General features: G+C 40.3%; 1 protein-coding gene across 9 annotated transcripts in view; it reads left to right on the top strand.

Annotated features, from left to right (window-relative positions):
• Positions 1-25,690, top strand: part of Root (ciliary rootlet coiled-coil, rootletin) — a 348,852-nt gene that overhangs the window by 148,634 nt on the left and 174,528 nt on the right. For all 9 annotated transcript variants that reach the window (XM_072305010.1, XM_072305017.1, XM_072304988.1 and 6 more), the window contains 2 exons: positions 17,090-17,164; positions 20,909-21,088. In XM_072305010.1, the coding sequence (XP_072161111.1) occupies positions 20,939-21,088 (150 nt within the window). In that variant the 5' untranslated portion in view covers positions 17,090-17,164; positions 20,909-20,938. The remainder of the gene's footprint in view (positions 1-17,089; positions 17,165-20,908; positions 21,089-25,690) is intronic.

Here is a 25,690-nt window from a genome sequence, read left to right as displayed (position 1 = left end):
GAAGTGACGTTTTTTTTCCATCATCCTCCAATTTTCCGGAAAATCCGATTTTCCCGGAAAATGTGCACTTTTTGCCATTTTTGGGACTGCTGCTCCCTGCATAATGTAACCGTAAAATTTTTCTCGAATACAAGATGCGTCCCTTCCGATGTGCTTTAAGCCGCTGAGTTCAAAAGTGGCCTCTACATTTCTGCCCGTCACCTCTCAGTTCTTCAGAAGAGCCACCTTTTCCCAGAAAAACGCGTAAATTTGACGTATTTGTTTCATTAATGCCATTTTCTTAATACATTTTTCTGGACCCGTGGAATCATGAATGCCTTGTATTTTGAGCTGTCAAATCCGAATAAGACCTCTTATATTTTTCATCACCTTCCAGTTTTTCGGTATAGCCGATTTTTCCGAGTCTAAATGGACCGAGTTCAACAGAAAGGAACCAAGCCACATCAGCTATTGCAAAATTCAACTGGGCAATACACATTTTTTACGAGAGAACGTTTGTGAAACGTTACATTTTTAAGGCATTTGCTTCAAACTGTGGAGAATTTTTACTGCAATTTCCACGAAAATCCACAGAATTTTTTTCATGTAAAAAATTAAATTGCCCAATTTAAGTTGGCAATAGCTGATGTGGCTTGGTTCCTTTCTGTTTAACGCGGTCCAAATCTATACCTACTTTTCAAAATTCCACGTAAATTGAAGATAAATTTTAAACATTTCTCCAACATGCAATACATCGATCCTTGCGTAATTTCGAACTGCTACACCTGAATATGATCTAAGAATTTTTCTTTCGCACACCAATTTTTCGGAAAAGTCAAGTTTCCACAGAGAGCGAGCTTCTTTGTTATAAAGAGTTTCAGAAATTTCCCGAATTCCTTTTTGGATCTCCCTTGATGAGTTAAGAGTCACTGAACCCAAATTGGACCTCCGCTTGTTTCTGATAACCCTCCTAGAAGATTTTATAATTCCGGGCCGACAGGGGTGTGAAAATGCTTTCCTGGACTGTACCCATTTCTAGGGAAATTGAAATAATTTTTAACATGCGTTATGATGCGTATGCGTAATTCAATTGAATCATAAGTAATAAAAGCTGAAAAACTAAAATATGGAATCAGGACTTTGTTATCACTCACCATTGTTCTGAAAATGTTGAGTATCATCTAGAAAATTAGTATTTTTGGGAATTTTCAATGTTTTCGCGACTGTTACACCCTGCCTAATATACGTAAAATGTAACTCATAGGCATAGGATATATCTTCTGGATGTATTTTGAGTTGCTGAGTCCGAAAATGGTCCTCGACTCTTTTCTATCACCCTCCAGTTACCTAGAAATTCTCTTATTCCCGGAAAAATAAGCTAATTTAGCTTTTTTAATGGATGCAGTTTTTATTTTATAAGTTTTCCATGAAACATGAGAAATATTGTTTTGAATTTCAGGATGCAAAATGTGAATATGACCTTCTTTTTTCCCCTTTGTTCTCCATTTTTCGGGAAAAGTCGATTTTCGTCTTAATACACTGTCATAGTTGGCTTGAAAAGCTCAAAACACAGAAATGTAAGATAATGCCAACTTGAATTGGGCCATTTTATTTTTTACATGAAAATAATTCTGTGGATTTTCGTGGAAATTGCAGTGAAAATTCTCCATAGTTTGAAGCAAATGCCTTAAAAATTTAAAGTTTCACAAACGTTCTCTCGTAAAAAATTTGTATTGCCCAGTTGAATTTTGCAAAAGCTGATGTGGCTTGGTTCCTTTCTGTTGAACTCGGTCCATTTAGACTCGGAAAAATTGGCTTTTCCGAATAACTGGAGGGTGATGAAAAATATTAGAGGTCTTATTCGGATTTAACAGCTCACAATACAAGGTATTCATGATTCCACGGGTCCAGAAAAATGTATTTAAAAATGACATTAATGATGAAAAACTGATATGTTTTTGCTGACCCTCTGCAGTCCCTCTAGCTCTTTACCGCATGCCGGGGAAATGTTTTGGTTGCGAGTTATAAGAGCGGAAAGGAGCGAAGGTCGGGAAAATTGGCTATTTTAAACTGCGCGCGCGGCGTTACTCGGAAGGAAAATGTCCCCTCCCACTCAGTTCAGCGAATCACACTCCTCTACCGACCTCGCATTGTTGCCACATGTCTCCTGATCCGTCGCCGCGCGCAGTTTAAAATAGCCAATTTTCCCGACCTTGGCTCCTTTCCGCTCTTATAACTCGCGACCAAAACATTTCCCCAGCATGCGGTGAAGAGCTAGAGGGGCTACAGAGAGTCAGGAACAATATATCCGTTTTTCATCAAAATAAAAAAATGGCTTTTTTTGAATCGGCCCAAACGTGAAAAAATAAGGGTTCTTTTTTGAGCGTTCCGGCGCTTCGGAGGCGATAACTCGAGCTGAAGTTGACAAAACCCTGTGATGTTATACATTTTCTGAAAGCTCTTGTCACGCTGAATACGCTCGTTTAAACCGCGTTTTCCAAAACTTCTTTGCTTTCGAGTAATAAATTCGCGAAAATTTTGCCGGTTTTTAACTTTGACCCCCCGCCGCGTCTCCCCAAAATTTTTGGGGGGCTTGAAACTTTGGGGAAAGATGGGGCATTGTCAGGTGAATGAATAGGGCAAGTCTCAAAGGTATCCGCCCCGAGCCCCAAATGGCCCGTTTTGCACGTAGTCCTTTCACGATTACGTTACAAATTAGTGAGTTTCCGCAGAAATTGACACATATCGAAGGCCCATAACCTGTGGGAGTAACGAGTAAGTGAATACCATGAATAACGAATAACTTGAACTTTTATTCGTTAACTTTAAAAATTAATAATATTGACTTTTATTCGGGAACAAAAAAAAAACGCACAAAGACGAGTGGCTCACGCCATGACATAAAGGAAAGCCTACAGCTGTAGGTAAGGTTGCATCCAGATGTGAGTCGGGGGCTGACATACGGCCAATCTAAACCTACAACAAAAACTCCCTGTGCCGAAAAGCCCTGCGCCGAAAGTCCGGGAACCCTCACTTACATTACGACTCTATGTACTCTATGTTTCTGATTTGCGCCATTTCGCGCTCTCTCGTTCCCTTTGCACCATGGTGGTAAAATGCGTCCAAGAGTTTCTTACAATCGAAAGTTCTCGTAGTTGATGAGTCTTTAGTTGATTTATGACCAGTCAATGACTAAATTTTAATAAATTAGCACATTTAACTCATGAAGAATTCGCACGCGAGGTTATGTAAGTTTGTTTTGGTTTGAACCAAGAGTTCGATATTATATCGAATGACGTAGTCCCTAAAGCAGTACATTGGCGTAGCATAGGATCCTTCTATCCATTGTTTCTAGATCGTTGGGTTTTGACGCTTTCGCAAGCAGGAAACTAAACGGATACACTGAAAAAGAAAGTTTGGTGATGTGATTCGAAGTTCGGTAATGCAAACTGAATAGTTAGGAGCATATGGAACCACGAACTATTCGATATACATTGGCGAACTAGTTCGGTACCAGAACTCCCGAACTAGTTCGGTACCAGAACTCCCGAACTAGTTCGGTACCAGAACTCCCGAACCAGTTCGGTCGTAGTTACCGAATTATTCGGTTCGTCGCACCGAACTTTTGTGATTATTTTTCAGCCAAAATGATTAAATTTTGGCGTGCCACACGATTAGTATTTGCTTCATTTTTATCGCAGGCACCAGAGAAGTGCTTCCGAGTACCTAACAATTGCTGCGCCCGGGTTCCCAAGCGGTCACCCATCGAAGCACTAACCACGCCCGACGTGCTGAGCTTCGGTGATCGCCCGAGTGTCGTTGCCACCCAGCCACGGACGCTCGCGTAGGGGTCTTGGCTTATTTAGCACTAATTAATGTCCCCAGATCTGGTTCAATGCGATTGGAAGGAATGATATTCTTGCAATTCTGTACATTATTCAGCTCACAACGAAGGATACGAATATAATATAAAGCAGATCAAGTTTTTGAAAGAAAGGAGTATGAACAACACATGAAAAAAAGAAAAGAAAATATGGACGGATAAATAGTTACCTATTAAAATAAATAAAATGAAATAAGTTAAATAAATAATATAAATTAATGAAAAATTAATAACCCAACGTTTTGGGAACATATTACTTTTTGATTTAAACATTTTTTTAAGAGTTTAGAGTAAGTGAAAAACTCTTCGGCTCAAGCTGAAGCCAGTAAGGAAGTGATGATTTCTAAAATATAGCAAAATGCAATAGAATCTTTTTTATAATTACTTCCTGGTCTCATCTAAATTGAGCAGCATTCTTTTGACTTTAAGTCGCAGATGCTAAAGGAATTTGGAAAGTAAAATAGATGATAAAAATGTTTGAAGGAAAATTTACTCGCGGCAAAAATATAAACTTGGATTTCAAAAATTAATAAGGCCTTAAAGGCAAGAATAAGAAAAACGTCTTTGAACATACTTATGGATAAACATACAATAATACGACGCCAACCAAACGTTTCCGACTTTCTCTGAGTACATACTGAAAGTCCAGTGCGAATTACCGAATGATCGGTTTCCATGACCTGAAAAGTTCGGTGAAACCTTACCGAACTTGATTGGTCGTGTGTTCCAAGCGCCGTAGTGCCGTTGGGTTCACAAAACCTAATACTTAGGTTTGTGCCACCGAACAACCGTATACCGAAGGGTTCGGGAAAAATCACCGAACTTTTTTTTCAGTAAACATCGTACAGGTCGTGTAGCGTTCGACACCTTGGTTATTGCGAAGATCTGCAAAAGTCGGAGACGAATCAAACGGAGTTCTTTCTTTTTCCAGTTTTTTGTTCTAACGCTTTCCTACCTTTAGTTTTTCAATTTATTCGGTCACGCAACTCAGCCCGCCGCCGCCCAAATCCTCCCCTATGCTGCCGTGCTTAAGAAAAACGCCGTATGAGCCTTCAGGCGTTGCCATATTTCCTTTTTAAACCAACGAATTCACTGGGAAGATTCTTCATCTTTTTCTTCCTTTTCTTCATACAGCTTTGTTCCCAATTTAATCTTAAGTATCGGAAAAGTTCAAGGAAAAATATGCATTACTTTCCTAAAAAATATATGTTTTATGGGGAGAAACTTGGCAACTCTCGAATGGTCAAATGACGTTCTTCCTCAGTACGGCAGTATGAGCCTATGACGGGAATTCGAGCCGAGCCAATTCGAGATTGCAGGCTGCAGTCGGACTCCGTTCTCGGTTGCAATTTATTCCTATTAATTGAATTTACCACCCGTTCATCGCGTCATTTAGTGCGTAGCTACGTTTATTGGATTTAACCTCTCGTTTGCAGGGTTTCGTGTACGGTTCTCGTTACCCTTTCAACTCAACCTAAGGGGTAGGTCATGGACGATCCATTAAAAATTCCTTTTTTTTCTTTACCTATCAGTGTTCAAAACTCATATTTCAGATTTAGGAGCCATGTGGCGTATCAAGCTTGACTTTTGGGGGCCATTGAAGATTTTTTAGCGGCTGGATTGACTTTTTGCCAATATATCACGGTGCATTTGGTAAAAAGTTAGGCGCAAGATGTTTTAGTAACAGAATTAGTATAACTGTAACTAGGGGGATATTTCGAAAAATCTTTATTCTGAAAAATTACGATTTTCTCTTTTCTGGGGGGGGGGGGGGGGGGGGCAATTTTTAGGGACCACGTTGGGGTAGAGCCTTCAATTTTTAGGCGCCATGGCCGCTTTATTAGGTGCATTTGGCGCGTTGCCGCCTGTGAGTTTCGAACACTGTTCTTGTAGAAGGAAAAAGCGCAGTACGAACAGATTTACATGAAAGTAAAGTGTTAGAAGATTTGTTTTCGCTAACACACACACACCCTCTCACCACCACACACACACCCTCACACCCTCAAACACACACACACATATAGTATATATATATAGACAAACAACAAACAATAATAAAAAACTGCAGGGAGGACTGTCTATGGTCTGGGGTATTGACGCACCTCCTTCCCGAGTTACTTTGGACGCACACTCTACATATGTGCTAAGGAGTACTTAATGAAAAGCCCAACCCGGGGGTGTTATGCGAACCGTGCCCATCGGGTCCCTTGGCACCAGGGCGCTTAAGCTGCTGTCGACCTACGGAGCCCTGGGATACCAGGCGCCCTCCCAGAGTTAATATAGCCTTACCCGGAAAGAGGTTACGGGCGGACCCTCTTAAATCCTCATCTTACTCTTGGGAACAAATATGGAAACGGGCAACTCTAAAACAAGAAAACCCAAAACTACGAAAGAAAAACCGACCGAACCGAAGATAATGCAGAAGAATTGACTCAGGTCTCTGGGACCACACGGAGAGAAACTCCGAAACAACAGAATCTGCTGGAACAAACACCATAGGCCCAAAGCCCACCACCAACTAGCCCTGCCGATAAGAACACAAACGCACAGACTAGGCAAGCAACAGAGCGAATGAAGTGGACCACAGAAGAGTACAAAGAAATAATATGGTGCTACTGGTACATCAAAGAGAGCACGGAAAGCTGCAATATAAACGTCAACGATGACCTCTGGAGAAAAAGGAACCCGAACACCCGCCCGCATATCAATGCAAACAAGCTCGCCACACAAAGACGATTCATCGTGAAAACTCAAAAACTAAGTGAGGTCTAAATTGAAGAAATCAAAGCTGATGTAGCCGCAAACCTAGCAACACAGTGTGAACCACACCAAGAAGGCGTCACCAGAGACACCCAAAATACCAATAACAACCAAAACTCCCCTACCACAATGAACAATACAGCCAACCATACCCAGAGAGTACCGTGGAGCGAAGAGGAATACAAAGAAGTCATATGGTGCAATTGGTTTATAAGGGAAAACACGGGCATCCACAACATTAAGGCCACCTACGAGCTATGGAGGCAACGAAACCCTAATACCCGCCTGCATCTCAACGCTAATAAGCTGGCCACGCAACGGAGATACATCGAGAACAAGAAAAAACTAACCGAACAACAGCTTCAAGAAATTAAAGACGATGTTCACGCCACCATAAGAGCACTCACTGACCAACACACAACTGAAAGCTCATCAGGTGACGCCACTAACGACGAGCATTGCCCGTCGAGACGGAATGATTCAATTGATTCAAGAAAATCAGAGTCAACGCCAGACATATCTCAAACCAACGAAACTCCCAGAAGGTCTAGGCAGCTAAGAAAACCAACTCCAGAATAACCAGAACACGAAACAACTCCCCAAGAACAGAGCATGTCGAACACACTAGAGACAACGACCTCACGGTTAAGAAGCGTGTATCAAGAAGTTCTCGATATGAATCTGGGAGAAAGAGAGCCGATAAGGAAAATAAACGGGGCGAAAAAAGAGAAAGAAATCATCATGCGAACCAACAATGAAGTACAAAGTATGCTTGAGAGCGAAGAAAATATCGAAGAATATATATATTGTGGAAAATCAACTGCTTGCAGCCCGCTACGCCCAACAGCTACGCTGCAGCCCTCACAATCAGTGACGAGTCGAACGGCCCAAAAGGAACTAAAATGAACAAGAAAAAAAGTAAGCCCTTATGGAAAAAAAGAATTGAGTTCAGAATCCAAGATCTGAGGAGGAACCTTTCAGTACTAGCTAACTTCAAAATAACGAACAAGGGGAAGGACAACAGACAACCCACAAAGTCCAGTCAATCCTGGCTGGATAAATACACCGCGGAGGGAGAAGAAAGCAGTATAGACAATGTAATGGAGCAACTAAGGCAACGTATTGCTGTCTTTAGCCAAAGAATAAGAAGATACCAGAAAAGATCAAATCAGTTCTCTCACAACAGAAGCTTCGAAAACAACCGCAAAAGTTTCTACAGGAACATCAAAGGTGACTCCTCTGACATCGGTGAAACCCCACAGAAAGAAGAGGTGGAAGAGTTCTGGAAAGGAATCTACGAAGTTCCTATCCAGTACAACCAAAGACATTGAATAGAGTAGACCGTGCACTCCCTATCTCCGCCGTGTCAGCTGAGCGAGGCAACTTCGGCGGGACTCCGTAATGGGCGGGCGGGGTGGGAGCTCGCAACTGAGCCCCACTGAGCCCCACGCAGCATGAGCCGGCGTTGCGCGTACTTAGAAAAATTAGTTGCGCGCTCGGATGTTCGCGAATTACTCGTTTCCACTTCATTTTTCGGCAAAATTTACAAGGACTACATGTTAATAGCATGAAATTTACTATTACTCTGAACAATTTTCGTTTCTCTGCAGTCATTACTGTCTGGAAAAAAACGCTTCATAATGGGCCTGTTGCAAACTTTTGCTAGAGCAAAACTAAGAGTTGGTTCTTACAGATAATGCCCTAAAAATCACGATGAGCGCATCGGCAAAGTCTGAAATTCACTCATAACTTCACAATCTGCGTAAGAAATTTGCGGTCTTTTGAGCTTCCCGCTTCGAAAACGATACTACGGTACAGGTGAACATTTTGTTAGAGGAGTCGTTCCATTGGCGGCAATACTCATCATGGCCGACGCCAGTCCGCCAAAACAAGTGTGATGGGACGAGATAACACCTGAACAGGATTAAACCACATAACACTCGGCGTGTTTACGTTCATATTTTCCTCGCCCGCCTTAATTGACCTTGAACTCTCCTCGAATTTCGCGAGGAACTGCGCAAGCGTCGGCCATGATGAATATTGCCGACGATGGAGCGACTCCTCTAACAAAATGTTCCCCTGTGCAGTGGTATCGTTTTTGAAGCGGGAAGCTCAAAATAACGCAATTTTCTTACGCAGATTGTGAATTTATGAGTGCATTTCAGACTTTGCCGATGCGCTCATCGTGATTTTTGAGGCATTATCTATAAGAAACAACTCTTCATTCTGCTCTAGCAAAAGTTTGCAACAGGCCCATTGAAAATATGAGGAAAGTGACCTGCGTATCAGACGGATGTTCTTATAATGCGTGCAGCTTGTGAAGATGACGGCGTGGATAAGAAGTAATTTTGTAAAAGGTACAAAAAGGATTTAAAATGAGGTCAATCATATAAATCAAGGGTAAAAACGAGGAATAATGTTATGCTTTTTACATAAAAAAGCATATAAAAGTTACGAGAGAGTTACTATAAGCTGTTGTCCATCTTGATCGAAGAGTAAGAGTTGATGAAAAGCTGAAAAAGAGGGGCAACGATTTCGGCAGTTTCAAAGTACCGAGATTTAAGATTATTCCACTGAAAAAGATAATGTTCAAGCATTATTATCAAACTAATTTGCGAGTCGCAACTTAATTTTATTTAATCTGCTCAAAAATTTCAAAATCAATACTTCAGTCACTTGTTTATGACTGGCGATCGTGGATACTGTTTATTTTCAAAAAGTATGGGTAAGTAATTGCTCTTAATTCCTTTGCATTTTTAGGCGGCTCTGTGATTAAGTCGCTGCGCTCGAGAAAGGCACCTCTTTTTAACGATGTTCCAGAATCTATGTCGCTCATATTTGTTTAGAAGAGTAGTTTCTAATGGTAGATTTCAAGGATTTTTTTCACAGCAAATTGCAGAATCATGAAAAATAACTCATTGTCAGTAGAAATTTCAACGAAATCCATGAATTTCCTTCACTGATGAACTATTGGTAGAGATTTTGAACCACCGCAACCAAGAAGTGCCATTCTTGCACCCAGTGCCTCAATTTTTCTGTACATTGCAGTGTAGTGGATTCTATGAAATGAGTTTTTATCATGTCCTTACTTTCCTCTATAAAATTAAAAAAACACAGCACTTATGCTATGTTTTCAGCAAAATGCTGAGGGCATTTACTTATTATTACATTTATCACAAATAAATATCACAAACTGAAACAACACTATTTTGAAATTGAAGACTCTAAGTTGACTACAATTTTCAATGAAGAACTGCTATTTCTGGCTCATTTTAGGAAGAACAAAATGTGCCATTAGTTCATGATCCGTTGTTGTGTCGTGTATTAGTTTCCTGTGTAGATAGGTAATAAAACAAATGAACCAAAAATAGTAGTTCCTTAAGGCTTGTAGTCAAAGTTTAAAAATTATCATCGGGACATAATCATTCTTTTGTCTCTTGCCCGGTTCATCAAGAATTTGCTCATGTAAGCATACCATAAATTGAGAGTTGTGTGGTGTTTAATCATGAAAACTAAAACACATATTCACACAGAAACATTTGATTATAATTAAAGAACACATCAGCCGAAAATATTCGCACTAATCAATTAATAATTAAAGATTTCGGAGCCGAACCGTACCAGCCTCGTATAAGCGCACTGTTCGTTTACCGCGAGCTGGGGACGGCTGGGGCTCACTCACCTCACCGGTGCCGTTTCGGTGTCTCGCACTCATCGGTCGGTGCGGCATGCGAATGGAAGAGAAGTGGCCACCGCTCCCACAGCGCACAACTCGGAAGCTGGGTGGATCAAAGACTCAGAGGTCACGAACAACACAATGGAATGGACAGATCTCGAAGATAGTGAACTGATAACTACCATAAAAAACCTTGCAAACTGGAAAGCACCTGGCTACATAAGATACAGAGCTTCTGGTTCAAAAAAATCCCTAGCATTCATAAGTACCTAACAGCCGAGTACAATCAATTATTGAACGGGAAAGAATTCCCACCATGGTGAGCCAAACGAACTACATACCTGACAGCAAAGAACAGAGAAATGGCAAATCCCAAAAACTATAGGCCCATAACCTGCCTCAACATAATGTATAAGATCTTCACGGCATTTACGACCGGAAAAACGTACAAATACCTAGAAAGTGCCAAACTTCTTCCGATAGAGCAGGAAGGGTGCCGCAAAGGAGCTAAAGGGTGCCTTGACCAACTCTTAATATCCAAAACCATCATTGAAGACTGCAGGAAGAACAAGAAGAACCTATCGATCGCATGGTTGGACTACCAAAAAGCCCTCGACAGCATGCCCCTGCACCACAGCTGGATCATCCGTGCACTGGAACTCATGGGAGTGCACCCTGATATAGTAAACGCCTGTAAGAACATGATGGAGCATTGGTTAACATGCATCCAACTAAGAGAAAAAACAGATACAATCATCACCTCTGAAATTAAAATAAGACGAGGAATCTACTAAGGGGACGCGTTCTCCCTCCCTTCTGTTCTATATATATGAGTCGCTTTTATAGCGCTCTTTGGCGCTGTGCGACGCCTAATCGCCACAAAGCTCGGTCTTCCCACAGGTCATCAGGGAGTTGACAATCTCTTATCTCATTTAACACCCCCTGTCGCCAACCTCTCACTGGGCGTCCCCTACGTCTCCTCCCAGGAGGAACCCAATCAAGCATCTTTTTTGGCAGCCTCTCTTCCGTCATCCTATTGACATGACCATACCAAACAAGTTGTTTGGTCATGACGTCGAACACGATGTCATTTTCGACTTCCATTATCTGACGCACTCTATCATTACGGACCCGATCTCTCCTAGAAATTCCTGCTGACCTTCTCCAGAAATCCATCTCCGTTGCTCTTAGCATATCCTGTGTCCGTTTCTTCAGCTGCCAAACTTCACATCCGTATGTTAATATACTTTTGACTACAGCGTTGTATATCCTCCTCTTGTTATCTTTGGAAATCCGCTGATCCCAGAGGATTCCATTTAACATCGCTATAGCCTTCCTTGCTAAGGTGTTCCTTTCCCTGATAGCTTGATCCGTCCTTCCATCCTGGGTCAACCGCACTCCCAAGTACTTAAAGTGCTCGCAGCCTTTGACCTGCTGCCCATCCTCCAACTCAATGCTTTGCTGATCACCGCCAAAAGTCATCTTCTCAGATTTGGATATGCTGACTTCCAGACCCCACTTCCGATACTCTTCTACTAGCTTGCGCATCATGTATTCCGCGTCATCTTGATCTTGAGCAACCACCACCTGGTCATCAGCAAAGCACAGAGTAAACAGAGTTTCGAGATCACCCAAGGGGACACCCATACCAGAGCATTTCTTTTTCCATTCTTTTAGCACGCACTCGAGATAGATTTTAAATAATGTTGGCGACAAACAACATCCCTGTTTTAAACCCTTAGTCACATAAAATCCCGCTGAAAACCCCCCATGGCACTTAACTTTGGTAAAACTCCCTTTATAAAATCGCTTAACAGCGTCAATCAACCCCCCGTTAAAATTCGATTTTTCCAAGGCCTCCCAAAGTTTCACCAACGGCACGCTGTCATACGCCTTCTGGAGATCCACAAAAATTAAATGCAGTTCCTGAGCTACGGCCATTTTCTTCTCAATGACCTGGACAATAACAAAGAGGTGATCTATCGTAGACCTGCCAGCTCTAAAACCAGCCTGCTCCTCTGCTTCGTGATCCTGCCATTCGTCCTCGATCTTCGCTTTCAGTATCTTCCCGTACACTTTGCTTATTGTCCCGGTCACTGAGAGCCCCCGGTAGTTGTTACAGTCGTCCTTCCTTCCCTTCTTTTTGTAGATGGCCTTGATCCAAGACTCCTTCCACTCCCTTGGTACCTCGTCACCCCTGATGCATTGTTGCATCAGTTTTCTGAGGCACTCAAAGAGCTTGGCAGTCCCGTACTTGACCAACTCGACAGGAATCCCACCAGGACCCGGTGCTTTGTCATTAATTAGCTCTTTAACCGCTTTAATTATGTCACAAGTGTGGATCTCCAAGTTGTTCATTCTTCCGTCGTCCGTGCTGTTGTCTCGAAACTCTGGGCGCCTTTCCGTCAAAAGATCTTTAAAATGATCCTCCAGTTTTTTAAGTGATATCGGAGAAACGATGTCGCGCTTCATGTCTCTACGTAAACCTTTAATTAACTTCCAGCTCTCAGCACTTTTTCTCCCCCCTAGGTAGGTGTTAATTCTAGAACAGTTGCTTTCCCAAGCTTCATTCTTCTTCCGTGTTATGAGGCTCCTAACTTTAGACTGAGCTTTCCTGTAAGCAACTTTATCTTCAGTCTTTTTAGACGACAGAAATATAAGGTGTTTTTGCCTCTTAAGATTTATCTCGTCTTCAATTTCTTCATCCCACCAGTAAGGATGCCCTTCTGTTCTGCGTTGGATTAATACCCCTCTCTACACGACTAAACAACATGAACAATGGATATAACATCAAGGCAGGCCATAAAAAACTGACGCACCTCTTGTATATGGATGATCTGAAACTGTTCAGCAGCAGCGACGAGAAACTGCAAAAACAACTCGAGACGGTGAAAGAATTTAGTGACGATGTAGGTATGAAATTTAGCCCAGATAAGTGTGCCGAGGTAACCTTCAAGAAAGGTTAATACATCCACGGAGGAAACATGGATATAGACGTCGACACTAGCATCCGACAGTTAGACCCAGGTGAAACATACAAATACCTCGGAATGGAAGAAAGTATAGGTATCCTGCATAAGACAATAAAAGGAAAGGTAAAGAGAGAATACATACGACGGGTAAGAGCAGTACTGAAGACAGAGCAAACGGCAAATAACAAGATAACTGCAATCGGAGCGCTAGCCGTACCCGTTCTACAGTAAGTAAGGATTTGCAATTCTGAATTGGAAAATGAAAAAAAAAAAGCGTTAGACATAAAAACGAGAAAGTACTTGACAATGCATAAAATGCACCACCCATCCGCAGACGTGGACAGGCTATACGTGAGCAGAAAACTAGGAGGACGAGGACTTAGGCAAATAGAATCAACGTACAAATCTTCCATCATCAATGCGAAGTAGTATCTCCAAGAAGAAAAGAACGAAGACCCTTTTCTTCAAGCCGTATATGCCGTCAATCTTACTCTAGACAAAGATCACATTGCGAAAGAAGCAAATAAATTTGAAGCCGAGCTCGGAGAGAACTTTGAATTGGCTCCCATGAACAGCAGGAAGCAAAAAATCAAAAAGAAAATCTCAGAAAGCATCAGAACTAAATGGAAAGGAAAGATCATGCACGGACAGTATCCACTGATGCTAGAAAATGACTCTATTGAGAGTAATCTCTCAACTATTTGGCTCAGTGAAGGTGTACTAAAAGCAGAAACAGAGAGCCTAATTGTAGCGGCACAGGATCAAGCCTTAAACACAAGGCACCGGGTGAAGAAAATCCACAAGAAACATGTGAACAGTAAATGCAGAATCTGCCATCAGTTCGAAGAAACCATTGAGCACATTACATCAGGTTGCCCAATTCTAGCCCAAAAGGACTATACAGAGTGGCCCAGACCTACCATACCAGGCTTTTTTTTCGGTTAATTTGGGTCATACGAAGTCCAGGATTGCGGGGATGAAAAGGGAATCGACCCCAAGGAATCCGAATTTCATGGTTCCAGAGCCCCCCTAGCGACCCTTGGGGGGTAAAAGGGGGGTTCGTATTTCAAAAGTCAGGGTTAATATCAAAGTTTTGACATTAACCCTGACTTTTGAAGTACGAACCCCCCTTTTATCCCCCAAGGGGCGCCAGGGGGGCTCTGGAACCATGAAATTCGGATTCCTTGGGGTCGATTCCCTATTCATCTCCGCAATCCTTGACTTCGTATGACCCAAATTAACCGAAAAAAAGGCCTGGTACGGTAGGTCTGAGCCACCCTGTAGTAGCATTATACAGGGTGTACCAAAAGTCCGTCCCACCCCTGCTAACTTTTGAACGAATTGAGCTAGGGTAATGAAACTTTGAGAATGTTCCTATCTCAAAGGGGACCATCTTTTGGGGGGGGGGTCAAAATTTTGGTCCCCCCCTCAGGGGGGGGCGCGGGGGGCCCCCAACAAAGGTCAAATTTGACCTATTTTAAAAAAATCATAACTCCGGTTCAAATTATCGTAAAGAAAAAAATAAAACGGGGAAATTTACCAAATTGTGTTCGCTTTTAAGTAAAAATTGCAGAAATCACTTCGCTGTAATTTTAAGGGGGGGCTCGGACCCCCAAATACGTCAATTCAAAGGTCATTCAATTTTCCCGCGAAAAAAGGCAATTTCCCCTAGATTTGCCTCCACATTATCTCAGTAAGGTCAAAATTAGTTCAACATTACGTTGGCAAGTCCCCAAATTTCGGGAAAAGTGAAAAAAAAAAACGAAATTTAAACGGTCAAATTTAATCACCTTAAATTTCTTTTTTTTTTTAACTTTTCCCGAAATTTGGGGACTTGCCAACGTAATGTTGAACTAATTTTGACCTTACTGAGATAATGTGGAGGCAAATCTAGGGGAAATTGCCTTTTTTCGCGGGAAAATTGAATGACCTTTGAATTGACGTATTTGGGGGTCCGAGCCCCCCCTTAAAATTACAGCGAAGTGATTTCTGCAATTTTTACTTAAAAGCGGACACAATTTGGTAAATTTTTCCGTTTCATTTTTTCTTTACGATAATTTGAACCGGAGTTATGATTTTTTGAAAATAGGTCAAATTTGACCTTTGACCTATCATAACTCGGTCAAAAATTAAGATATTGATCTGCGGTTTGCGCCAAAATTCTTAGTTTTTTATGTTCTTTCGAATGATATATCACAAGATAGGGGTTGCTATTTGAAAAAAAAAGTTGGGGGCCCCCCGCGCCCCCCCTGAGGGGGGACCAAAATTTTGACCCCCCAAAAGATGGTCCCCTTTGAGATAGGAACATTCCCAAAGTTTCATTTCCCTAGCTCAATTCGTTCAAAAGTTAGCAGGGGTGGGACGGACTTTTGGTACACCCTGTATGAATGCTGCTGCGAACTGGTCTGGTCGAGCCAGTTGTTGGAAGATTTGAACCATTCGCATCTCATCCCGAAATCTTTCACTGTACAATGCGATAATCAGGGCGCAATTGACATAGCCAGCAAAGAGACGATTGCTGACAAGAGCAAACATTTTTCAATTAAATTCCTATGTGTGAAGGAGCTCACCACGGACAATACGATCCAATTGGAATATGTAGCAAGTGAGAACAATTCAGCTGACTTGTTCACAAAGTCTCTCAGCGGGACTAAAACTCATTCCTTTGCCAAAAGAATTGGGCTCCAACCAGGAATTTTGAACTAGTATTTAGAGTTTTTACCCCCTCATATGTATTCACACAAGTACCATGGACTCCCTGTTTTGTCAGGTAATAATTTTTTTTTCTCAAAAATTGAGGGGAGGTGCTTTTGAGTACTTGTTTTAAAATTTACTGTAATTTTGTTTTTTAAAGTACTTGTTGCAAAATTTATTGTAATTTTGTTTTTTGAAGCACTTGTTGTAAAATTTATTGTAATTTTACTCATATTCTTTGGCAAAAATTCACCAAACTAAGGGAGGTGTTGAAGTACTTGTGGGGAATTTGTAAAATTTATTGTAATTTTACTTATATTCTTTTGTAAAAATTCACCAACCCAGGGGAGGTTACTTGTAGGGAATTTTTAGTTTTTCCCTTTTTCCCCCGCTTGGAGCGCAAGGGCGGTGGTTGTGTACGTTTCATGTATGTCCGTTTGTAATATGTAAAGTTCTTGATAAAATCGATCTCGGGGCCGGTGAGACTCGTCCTCACTACTAACCGTGCTTTTTTTTTTTTTTTATCTCCAATGTCAATAGTGAGAAGGCACATAATATATCGATGGCGCAACTGCGGAACTGTACTTAATTGTTTCCTTGGGAAACTAGTCTAGTCTAACTTATTTTCTTGAAAACTTCCTTTATTCTTCCTCTTCGCTAGCAGAGTATTCTGTAAAAATTTTAAGCTGTACCTACCTAAAGTTGGCTTGTTTCTCCTCGAAAACTGGGACAGGGCGGAAATTCTTAAACACCGCAATGGAAGTACATGGTTTCACGCTTCAGCCACCGATAATGTGGATCTAAACTTTTCTTTTTGTTGTTGTTGTTGTTGTTGTTGTTGTTTCTTTCTTCTTCTTCTTTTTGGTATTTTTTACGACAATCTACATAATGTGTATTTAGTTGACATTGGATTAGACGCCTCACGAAGTATCATTCATTTGGTGCAAGATTCTTCATAAGTACGTATTGAATTAAAACCCAAAATCGTTCAGATAATGCTGTCATCAGTAGGTATGGGAACTATAATTTTTTCCAGCGTACAATTTTAATGGCATGCACGGTGTCTTTTGTTTTGTATTTAATTTATTCCTTCATGTATTTATTTTATTTAATTTTATTTTTCAGTTGCAGCTAAGGAAAGACGGTGCTTCCAGGCGACCTCTCTCTTTCACCCGACAAACCTCTTCTAGGCCGCGTGAGGTATGCAGCCGTTTTTACTTTCCACGCCGAAAATCAGAATTCAACCGTGACCATGAGTTTTGTCCTTGATGAAATCAGGAAAAATTAATCCTGATCACCTCGTTCGGGAAATTTTGCAGTCTTAAATTTCCAATGCACATTCGTACATTTGTACTTACTTGTAATGCTTTTTAGTGAATATTCTCCATGAGACATAAGAAAATCATATTAGATAACTTCTATTTTTGAGAAATATTAAGCATCGGTTTCCGTCGCTTTGAATCGGGCATGACAAACATTTTTGATCATCGTGAAAATGGAAGAAGGGCGTCATTTGCGGGGAGCAATCCCTCCATCCGCCTCCTAAATTTTTTATGTCACCTCTTTTTAGGGAAATTTTGGTAAATGTGAAGGCGACCTTCTAATCTAATTGCGCCTTCAAGAAGGCGAGATTGTTGAAAGTTCTGCATCCGTTACAAACGTTTTGTCCTTCCCAAAATGAGTTAATATTGATTTATTACCGGCTGATGGGAAGTATTTTTCGGCGTGTAGGTACCCTCCTCGCATTGAGATAGGAAAAGGGCAAGTTGGAATTATTATGGTGTACCCATTTTGGTACTAGGCCCTGTGTAGATTGTTCCCAGTTAAGTTGCCCGGGAAAGTTGCCAAATTGTGCAAGAAGAGCATTTTTAGCTTTTTTGTATAATTTGACAACTTTGGCGAAGTCAATTCCATTTCAGGAATGAAAATCTTGATGTCGCCTTCAAAGAAACGTTCTTATACTCAAGTATCTGTACACCATGTTCGGGCAAAAGCCCAAAAATATAATAAAAATGAAGACAAAAAATGTTAAAGACTTTGAGGAGTGGACTGTATGGATTTTTACTTTAAGAAAGGTTACCAGGCCTCGCAGGGCCGCCTTGAGAACAAGGCCGGGTTCCCTAATTGAATGTTGTTGACGAAGAATTTGGAATACCTACCCGGCTGCGCGGAGCCGACTTCAGAGCAAGTCTGGGTTGCTAAGAAAAGAGAAAGGCATGAATTTTGATTACTAAAGAAGATGGCAAAAAAGAAACTCACGAGAAAATTTAATTTAATTGAATGGAGAATTACATGAGAAATTTTAACTTTCATCGAGAGAATAAAGAAAGACTGAATAATACGAAGAAAAAGCTTGATGACCTTTACTGTCTGAAACTTTACTACTTTAAATTTAAGAAACTAGAAGAGCTTTTACATAAAACGCTAAGTTGTAAACCGTTACTGGCATTCCAGTAGGAAAGAAAGACTGCGTAACACGACTGGGAATCAGTAGGAAGTTAAATAATAATAAAAAGACAGAAAAGAAAACTTACGAGAGACACTACTGGAAGCCAGGAGATAGGAGAGATTACATCAGGAGATGGCGAAAGCAAAGAGTATGGAAGGTCAGAGCAAAGACATAAAAATGGAGTGCTCGTATCTAAAAGCACGGGGAAAAAGTGAAGCCTGGTTTGGCGCTGGGTGCTTGTGTGAGTGTGTAAATGAGCGCGGGAATCCGTGGCGGCAAACGGAAATTTGATTTGAACTTGTCCTCTTGATTTTACCACATTCCTTCTTCGAAACGTATTTTAAATGCCTAAAACGAATAAGTATATTAAGAAAGTTGGGACTGCGACTTTTTATAATAATACACTTACTTTTCCTCGGTAAAAGGCAGTAATTTCAGATTGAGTTAGTTTTTCTTCTGCTCATGGTGGTTCTGCCGGTTCAAACAGGCCGTTACAGTCCTAGATGACCTTTACTCCCAAATGAAATATATCGGTCGACGACGGACCAAAACGAACCTAAAGTTAAAAAAACATGAGTGGGTAAGTGAATTTGGGCAAAAATTAACCTAGAATACTTTGTTTCCGCAATTTTATTTAGTTCCCGCCCTACATTTGCATTTCAAACTTGCCCCGATTTCGCCGCCAATCCTCTAGCCAATAGTAGGGGTGGTTGAAAAGAAGCTTCATTTTTTGCTTTTAGCGTTCCGTCTGTATGTCTTTGGGTCAGAGGCCCAACTCAATGCTAATTAATTGAAACAGAAGAGCTCGCAGCGCGCTCGCTGGCAACGTACGCAACTACTATTTTCTACTCGTATTGTCTTCCAGAGACTAGCGGCGGGTATGTTGCTGCCGGACCACCTCCACGTAGGTACTTTTTCATACATCGTTCGTCCGCAACTCTCGCTCGGCCAATCAGCGCAGTAGTACGGAAATTCCGCTCGCCGCGCACTCTCGCCCCCCGCGCCAACGCACGCAACTTCTTGCCCACGGCTCAGCTTCTGTTTCAATTCTTCCCTATTCAGTCTGGCCTCCATCCTAATTGATAACTGATTACAATTGCTTTCACGAAAAGAACGATGGCGCTACTAAGAAAGCTTGAAATGACCTCTCAAACTAAAAAAAAGCTATTTTGGAACTGACCCATTCGAAACGGTCACTTTTACGCGGGACCGGATCCGGCACACTCTTTACGTCCCATCGCGTGACAAACCTGGTCTTTTCATCATTTACAATGTACTAAGGGGTGCGCCCCCTGGCCGCTGCGCGGTCCAATCCCCCAGAGGCGCGAAGAGCCTCTGATGTGCGGATATCGTGAGATCGTTAAATGATTATTAAGAGTTAGGGGAAACCCGGTTTGGAGACGGCGGGAAGCATGTGAGCGTGCTCGGCGGGAGGGGAGCGGGGAGTGAAGGAGAAACCGGTTTGTGACATGATTAGCGTTGCACCCTCAGCGTGACACTCTTAGCGAGACACGGCACCCTTATGATTTTATACTACAGAGTAAGATTCATCGGACGTTTAAATGGTTAAAACCTGCACTAGATAATTAAGAACCGACGGGATGAGCCCCATTTTAAGGAAGACTGTGGTCAATGGGCGATTGTTTACATCTGCCACAGTGATAACAGACATTGACGTTAGCTCAATATTTAGCCATTTTCCTGAGTTTTTACTTTTTTGTCACTATTTGAAGGTGAGTTTTTTTGTAAATCAATGGTTAATGCCTTAGGATTATGTTAAAACCTGTGAAGATACACATTGTTACTTATTAATCCAGAACACACTCCAAAGAGACTTGGAACTCTTGTAAGTTACAACAGCCAAAATTTCTTGGAGAATCATAAGTTCACTCGTCCTTGAAACAGTGTCGGTGTGAGAATCATCCATGAAACGTTTAAATAAATTTACAATGGGAGTTTTTTCTAGTGGGAGGCGCTAGAATCTCAGGCTCGAAACTGTATTATATCTCAAGTAGCATTTTCTAATGTAAAAGTTGCAACAAGTTGAAACAATTTTGGTATTTGTTGCAACAAAGTTGCAACTTTCGGTCAACTTTTGGTCGATAAGTGCCGATTTTAGGCGATCTGATTGGAAGACAAAGTTGCAACCTGCTGAGATTACAAAATTGCTTAACCAAAGTTGTTTAAAATCTAAAGATAGGCAACCAGCAATATTTTGAAGTTGAAATATGTTTCAACTTAATCGCAACTAGTTCCAACAATTATAACTTCTCTGGGGGAGAGAGTAGGCAATCTGCACATCAATCTATCAGTTGCAAGAATCAAACAATTTTGTTACAAATTGTTGCAACCTTTGCTACTTGGGATTAAAGCACTGCCACTGGAGATATAGCTATACTCATTACAACTACATGTGTGTGCTATAATCCACTTTGTTTTCCCTATGCATTTCGAGATAAAATGATCGGAGTGTGTTTATCTGTGCTTGTATGCAGGTAAGTGGTAGCTCAGGTAGTGGAGGAAAAATGGAAGAAGAACGGGAACCACTCCACCACCAAAATCAACAGCTGAGGCGGCAGCTAGAAGAGGAATCAGCCACGTATAAAAGAAGATTAGACACTTACAAACAGGCCCAGCAACATCAAGCAGCTTTGGTCAGCAGATTGCAAGCTAAGGCAAGAATATCAATTTACTGTACGGTGTTGATTTTGAATTTTTAAACAATGGGAACTGACAAAAAATGAGTAATTTCAGGTGCATAAGCTATTGACCAGAACCTATTCTTTCGAGATGTTTATGAAAAATTGCACCAATGATCCAAAATATGGTCTTTATTTCTTGTAAATACGAATTACAATTGATTTAATAATGCCAGCCAAATTTCCTCCAAAAGGCTAAAAATACAATTGAAAATCAGTTAGCATGATAACTTTTTACATGTGCCGTAAAGGAATTTATCATGCACACAATATAGTGTATTCGAAGACTGGTGCGAAGACGGTGCAGTCAAGTATTATTTCAATCTACCATACAGGGTTGTCCAAAAGTCACGTACTCGTTGAGTGTGATGTACAGGGAACAAAATAACGACCGGGTTGCATGAGCGCCATGATGAATCTCTATTGCTTCTTTCTCGAGAGACAATCCCTCTCGATGGGCCATATAAGTGCTGCCACACTGGACAGACTGAAACTACTCTCCAGATCCAAACATCTCCTTTTTTTCCTTTTTTTTTTGAAAAACGATAAGAGGTGCGATGGAAACAGACATATACTAGATTTTTAACTCAGCACTAACAATAACATCAGAACCTGAAATATGAATAAATTTGATTGATCATCACAGATAATAATTCATAAAATTAGTAATTAAGAATTTTTTTTTTTTTTGGGGGGGGGGGGAGAAACTTGTGCCCTTTGTTTATGAATCGTAATATCTGGCTGGACGTTTTATTGGTCGATTTCTGGGGTCTATAGGAGTTAAATTTAGACCTCTACCTGGGTCTGAAAATGTGAGGAGTAGGAACAATTTGGGGCGTACTGTATTCATCATCAGAATCAGAATTTCTTCTCAAATCAACTGGGGGAGATTTGCCACTTGAATAATGACTGCCACTTGAAGTTTTGACAGAGTTTTTTGGTTTTGGAGTAGGGACGATCCGAAAAGATAATTTATGTTCAGCACGTTGATGATCAGCAGAAAGTGTTGCTTGTTGTACACTGCTTCATGTTTATCATCTAGATTGTCAAAGCTGAAGCGAACATTCTTGTTGTGAGCTTTTAAATGGTACCGAGTGCGTCTGTAAACCTTACCATTTGTAGACTGAATCAAATACGAATCTGGCTCTATACATTTGCCAATGATGGTGCCTGGCACCCAATGATCATCTGGCGTTTTCTTAAAAAATATGTTATCATTAATGTTAAGGGGTTTAAGTTTTTTTGAGACTAGATGATGATTTAATCATCGACTGAGATCTTTTTTTCAAGGTTTGAACATACTCTTTGGAGTCGATTGTTTTTGGTTTCAATTATTTTTCAGATGTAAGCAACTTTGTCATAAGATTTCGGGACATCTACAATTCATAAGGTGATGGAGCTTCAGTTTTAGGTGTATTGCGAAAGTTTAGTAGTGCTAGGTTAAAGTTCTCCCCACTACTAAGACATTTACGGATTAAATTTTTGATAGTTTAAATGGTACGTTCAACCATACCGTTGGAACGAGGGTAGCGAGGAGATGAGGTGCGATGATCAATATCCCATGAGTCTAAAAAGTTTGAAAAAGATTCCGAGTTGAAAGGTAGACCATTGTCTGTTACGAGAGTTTTAGGTATTCCAAATCTTGAAAAAATTTATTTCAGATTATTGATAATATATTTGTCTTTAGAAGCTTTTTTCAAAGAGGCAAGCTCTGGAAATTCTGAAAAATAGTCGACTACCATCAAAAACTTTTCATTGTTTAGTTCAAAGAGATCACAACTTGCCTTGTTCCAGGGAATGAGGGGAATTTCACGAGGTGTGATTGGTTGTTTTTCATTGGCATTGGAGTATTTATCACAAGTTTCACAACTTTCCGAAAGATTTTTTAGATCTGTTTTCATGGAAGGCCAGTAAACAATATTTTTGGCTCGGCGATAAGCTGAAAAAAATCGTAGATGACCTTCATGTATAGTTTTCAAGGTCTGATGTTGCAAGGATTCAGGAACTATGACACTACCTAACTTGAAAACTAAATTATCTTTCACAAAAATTTGATGACGACTTTTGAGAAAGGGCTTAGCTAAAATATGTAAATGTTTTTGGTTGGGGGCCAACCAGATTAGAAATAGTTTTTTTAAATATTTAGAATTTCGTCTTTCATGGCTTCAGTCTCAAATTATTTTAATTTCTTATCAGTAAAAGATAATAAGAGATGATAGTCAATAGAAGTTATTTGACAATTTGTTTCAGATTCTAGTTCTTCAGAGTTTTTTAACTGTTAATTTAATGCAGCTCTACTGAGAGCATCAGCAATGACTAATGTTTTACCTGGCACCCATTTTACATCTAGATCATACCTTTGCAATTTCAACATTATCCTTTGAAACCGTACTGGCACATCTTTTAACTGTTTCCTAAATAAGGTTTCGAGTGGCTGATGGTCAGTCTCTGTTGGTATTTTCTGACCGAAGAGATATTGATGAAATTTAGTACAGCCGAAGTAGATGGCTAAAAGTTCTTTTTCAATTCGACCCCATATTTTTTGAGATTCAGTTAAAGTTAAACTTGCAAAGGCAATGGGTTTATTTTTTTAAGTAATTACTGCCCCTAACGCTTCTTTTGAAGCATCTACTGATAATTTGAGAGGCATATTGACATCAAAATTTGTTAATACTGGAGCATCTGTAATTAATTTCTTAAGAATTTCAAATTCTACTTGATAAGGTTGAGTCCATTCCCAAAGATTGTCTTTCTTTAAGAGTTTGCGCAGGTTGGTCGTGTGTTCAGATAGATTTGGTGTAAAGGATCTGAGATAGTCGGCTATTCCTAAAAATCTTTGTAACTCTGTGACGTTGGTGGGGGGTTTCATCTTTAGAATGGCTTCAACTCGATCAGGATCAATTGATATTTCGTTTTCTGAATAGATTTCTCCTAAAAAATTAATAGACGTTTGAAAAAATTTTCGTTTAGGCAGGTTGAGTCGAAGACCAAGTTCATCAGCTCTTTTTAGGACAGCAATGCGGGTCTCATCATATTCTTTCGTCGATTTTGCACGAATTAAAATATTGTAAACATAAATGATGAGATTTGACATGTCCTTGAATTTTTCAACCATAAACTCTTAGAAAGTATCAATAGCCGCATTTATACCAAAAGGTAGCCCTAAAAATTGATATTTTCCAAAGAGAGTGTTAAAAGTACATAAATCTGAACTTTCTTTGTTTAAAGATAGATTCCAAAATCTGTTTTTTACGTCTAATTCTGTGAACAATTTGGAGCCTTTTAATTCCGAACGAATAAAATTTGTCTCTGGGGGCAACGTACTGGGCGTTTTATAGCCTCATTAAGATTTCTGGGATCCAAACATAAACGAGTACTCTTATCTTTACTATGCGCAATTACGATGGAGTTGGTCCAGGGTGTGTAGCCATTAACTTTTTTGATATCGTTCATGTCAGATAATTCTTTCAGATGTTTTTTTTAAGGACCTCTGGTACGAATTGGAATTTTTCTAAGCGGATCATGAACAGGTTTGACTTTGGGATCTATTTCAAGTTTGACATTACTCTCTTTGACACTCCCTGTGCCTTCGAAAACGTGTCTAAAAGTTTTTAATGTTTGCCTATGTTTGGACTTTTGAACAGTTTGAACTGAATTTACTCTGCAAATCAAACCAAGTTCTTCAGCTAATACTAACTCAATTGAAGTGTACGTGTCAAAGTTGACAATATGAAAAACAGCAGTAAAAAATTTATTTCTAAACATCAAGTTGATATCACACTCACCTAGATCATCAACGTTTTGTTGATCTAGGGTTGTTAGATTTGCACTTGATTTCACGGTGTACTTTGGATTTAATTTTAAATTTTTAAACGAGTTTAGAGACATGATATTAGTTTTAGCTCCGGAGTCAATTCCAGCACAATGGTTAAATTTATTAATCACAATGGTTTCGAACCACTTTTTGGATAAAGTCGGCTTGGATTTGATATTGCCTACGAATAGGGTAGAATGAGCATCACTATCACAATTACTTAAATTGGCATTATTATCTTAGTCACTATTACGGTTAAACTGAACGCTATTGACATATACAACTGAACACATTTTTTGAAAATGACCTATGGAGTTGCATCGACGACTCCTTACATTTTTGGCTGGACACTGATATTGGTGATAAGCGTTGCCGCAGTTAGCACAGAAGTTTGATGTTGGATGAAGATGACTAGGTGATGAGCCTCTGCTGGAATGTGGACTGCCATAGCGACGTGATATTGATGAGGCGAGTACCGAGGATGAGGACTGCCATTGCGATGGAATGAGCGTTTAGGAGAATAATAAGATCTGCCAAATCTGTTTGGTGATGGTGAACGTTCTTGTGATGAGGGTGTTGTTCTTTTTGAGCGATACGCATAAGAGTGAGAATTACGAGATTTATCTGGTGATCTTCATCTAGTTTTTGAAGAGTAATTCGATTGAGAACTGATAGCATTAAGTTCTTTGCTGAGTTTGTTGGGATGTTCTTTAGACATCTGTAATCTTTGAGCTAATTCAAAGACCTTAGTGAGTTCTTTTTCA

This window comes from Bemisia tabaci, chromosome 1 (assembly GCF_918797505.1).
Source record: "Bemisia tabaci chromosome 1, PGI_BMITA_v3".
Lineage (NCBI taxonomy): Eukaryota > Metazoa > Arthropoda > Insecta > Hemiptera > Aleyrodidae > Bemisia > Bemisia tabaci.
The sequence above is the reverse complement of the archived record's forward strand: the minus strand, read 5'-3'. Positions and strand labels throughout refer to the sequence as shown.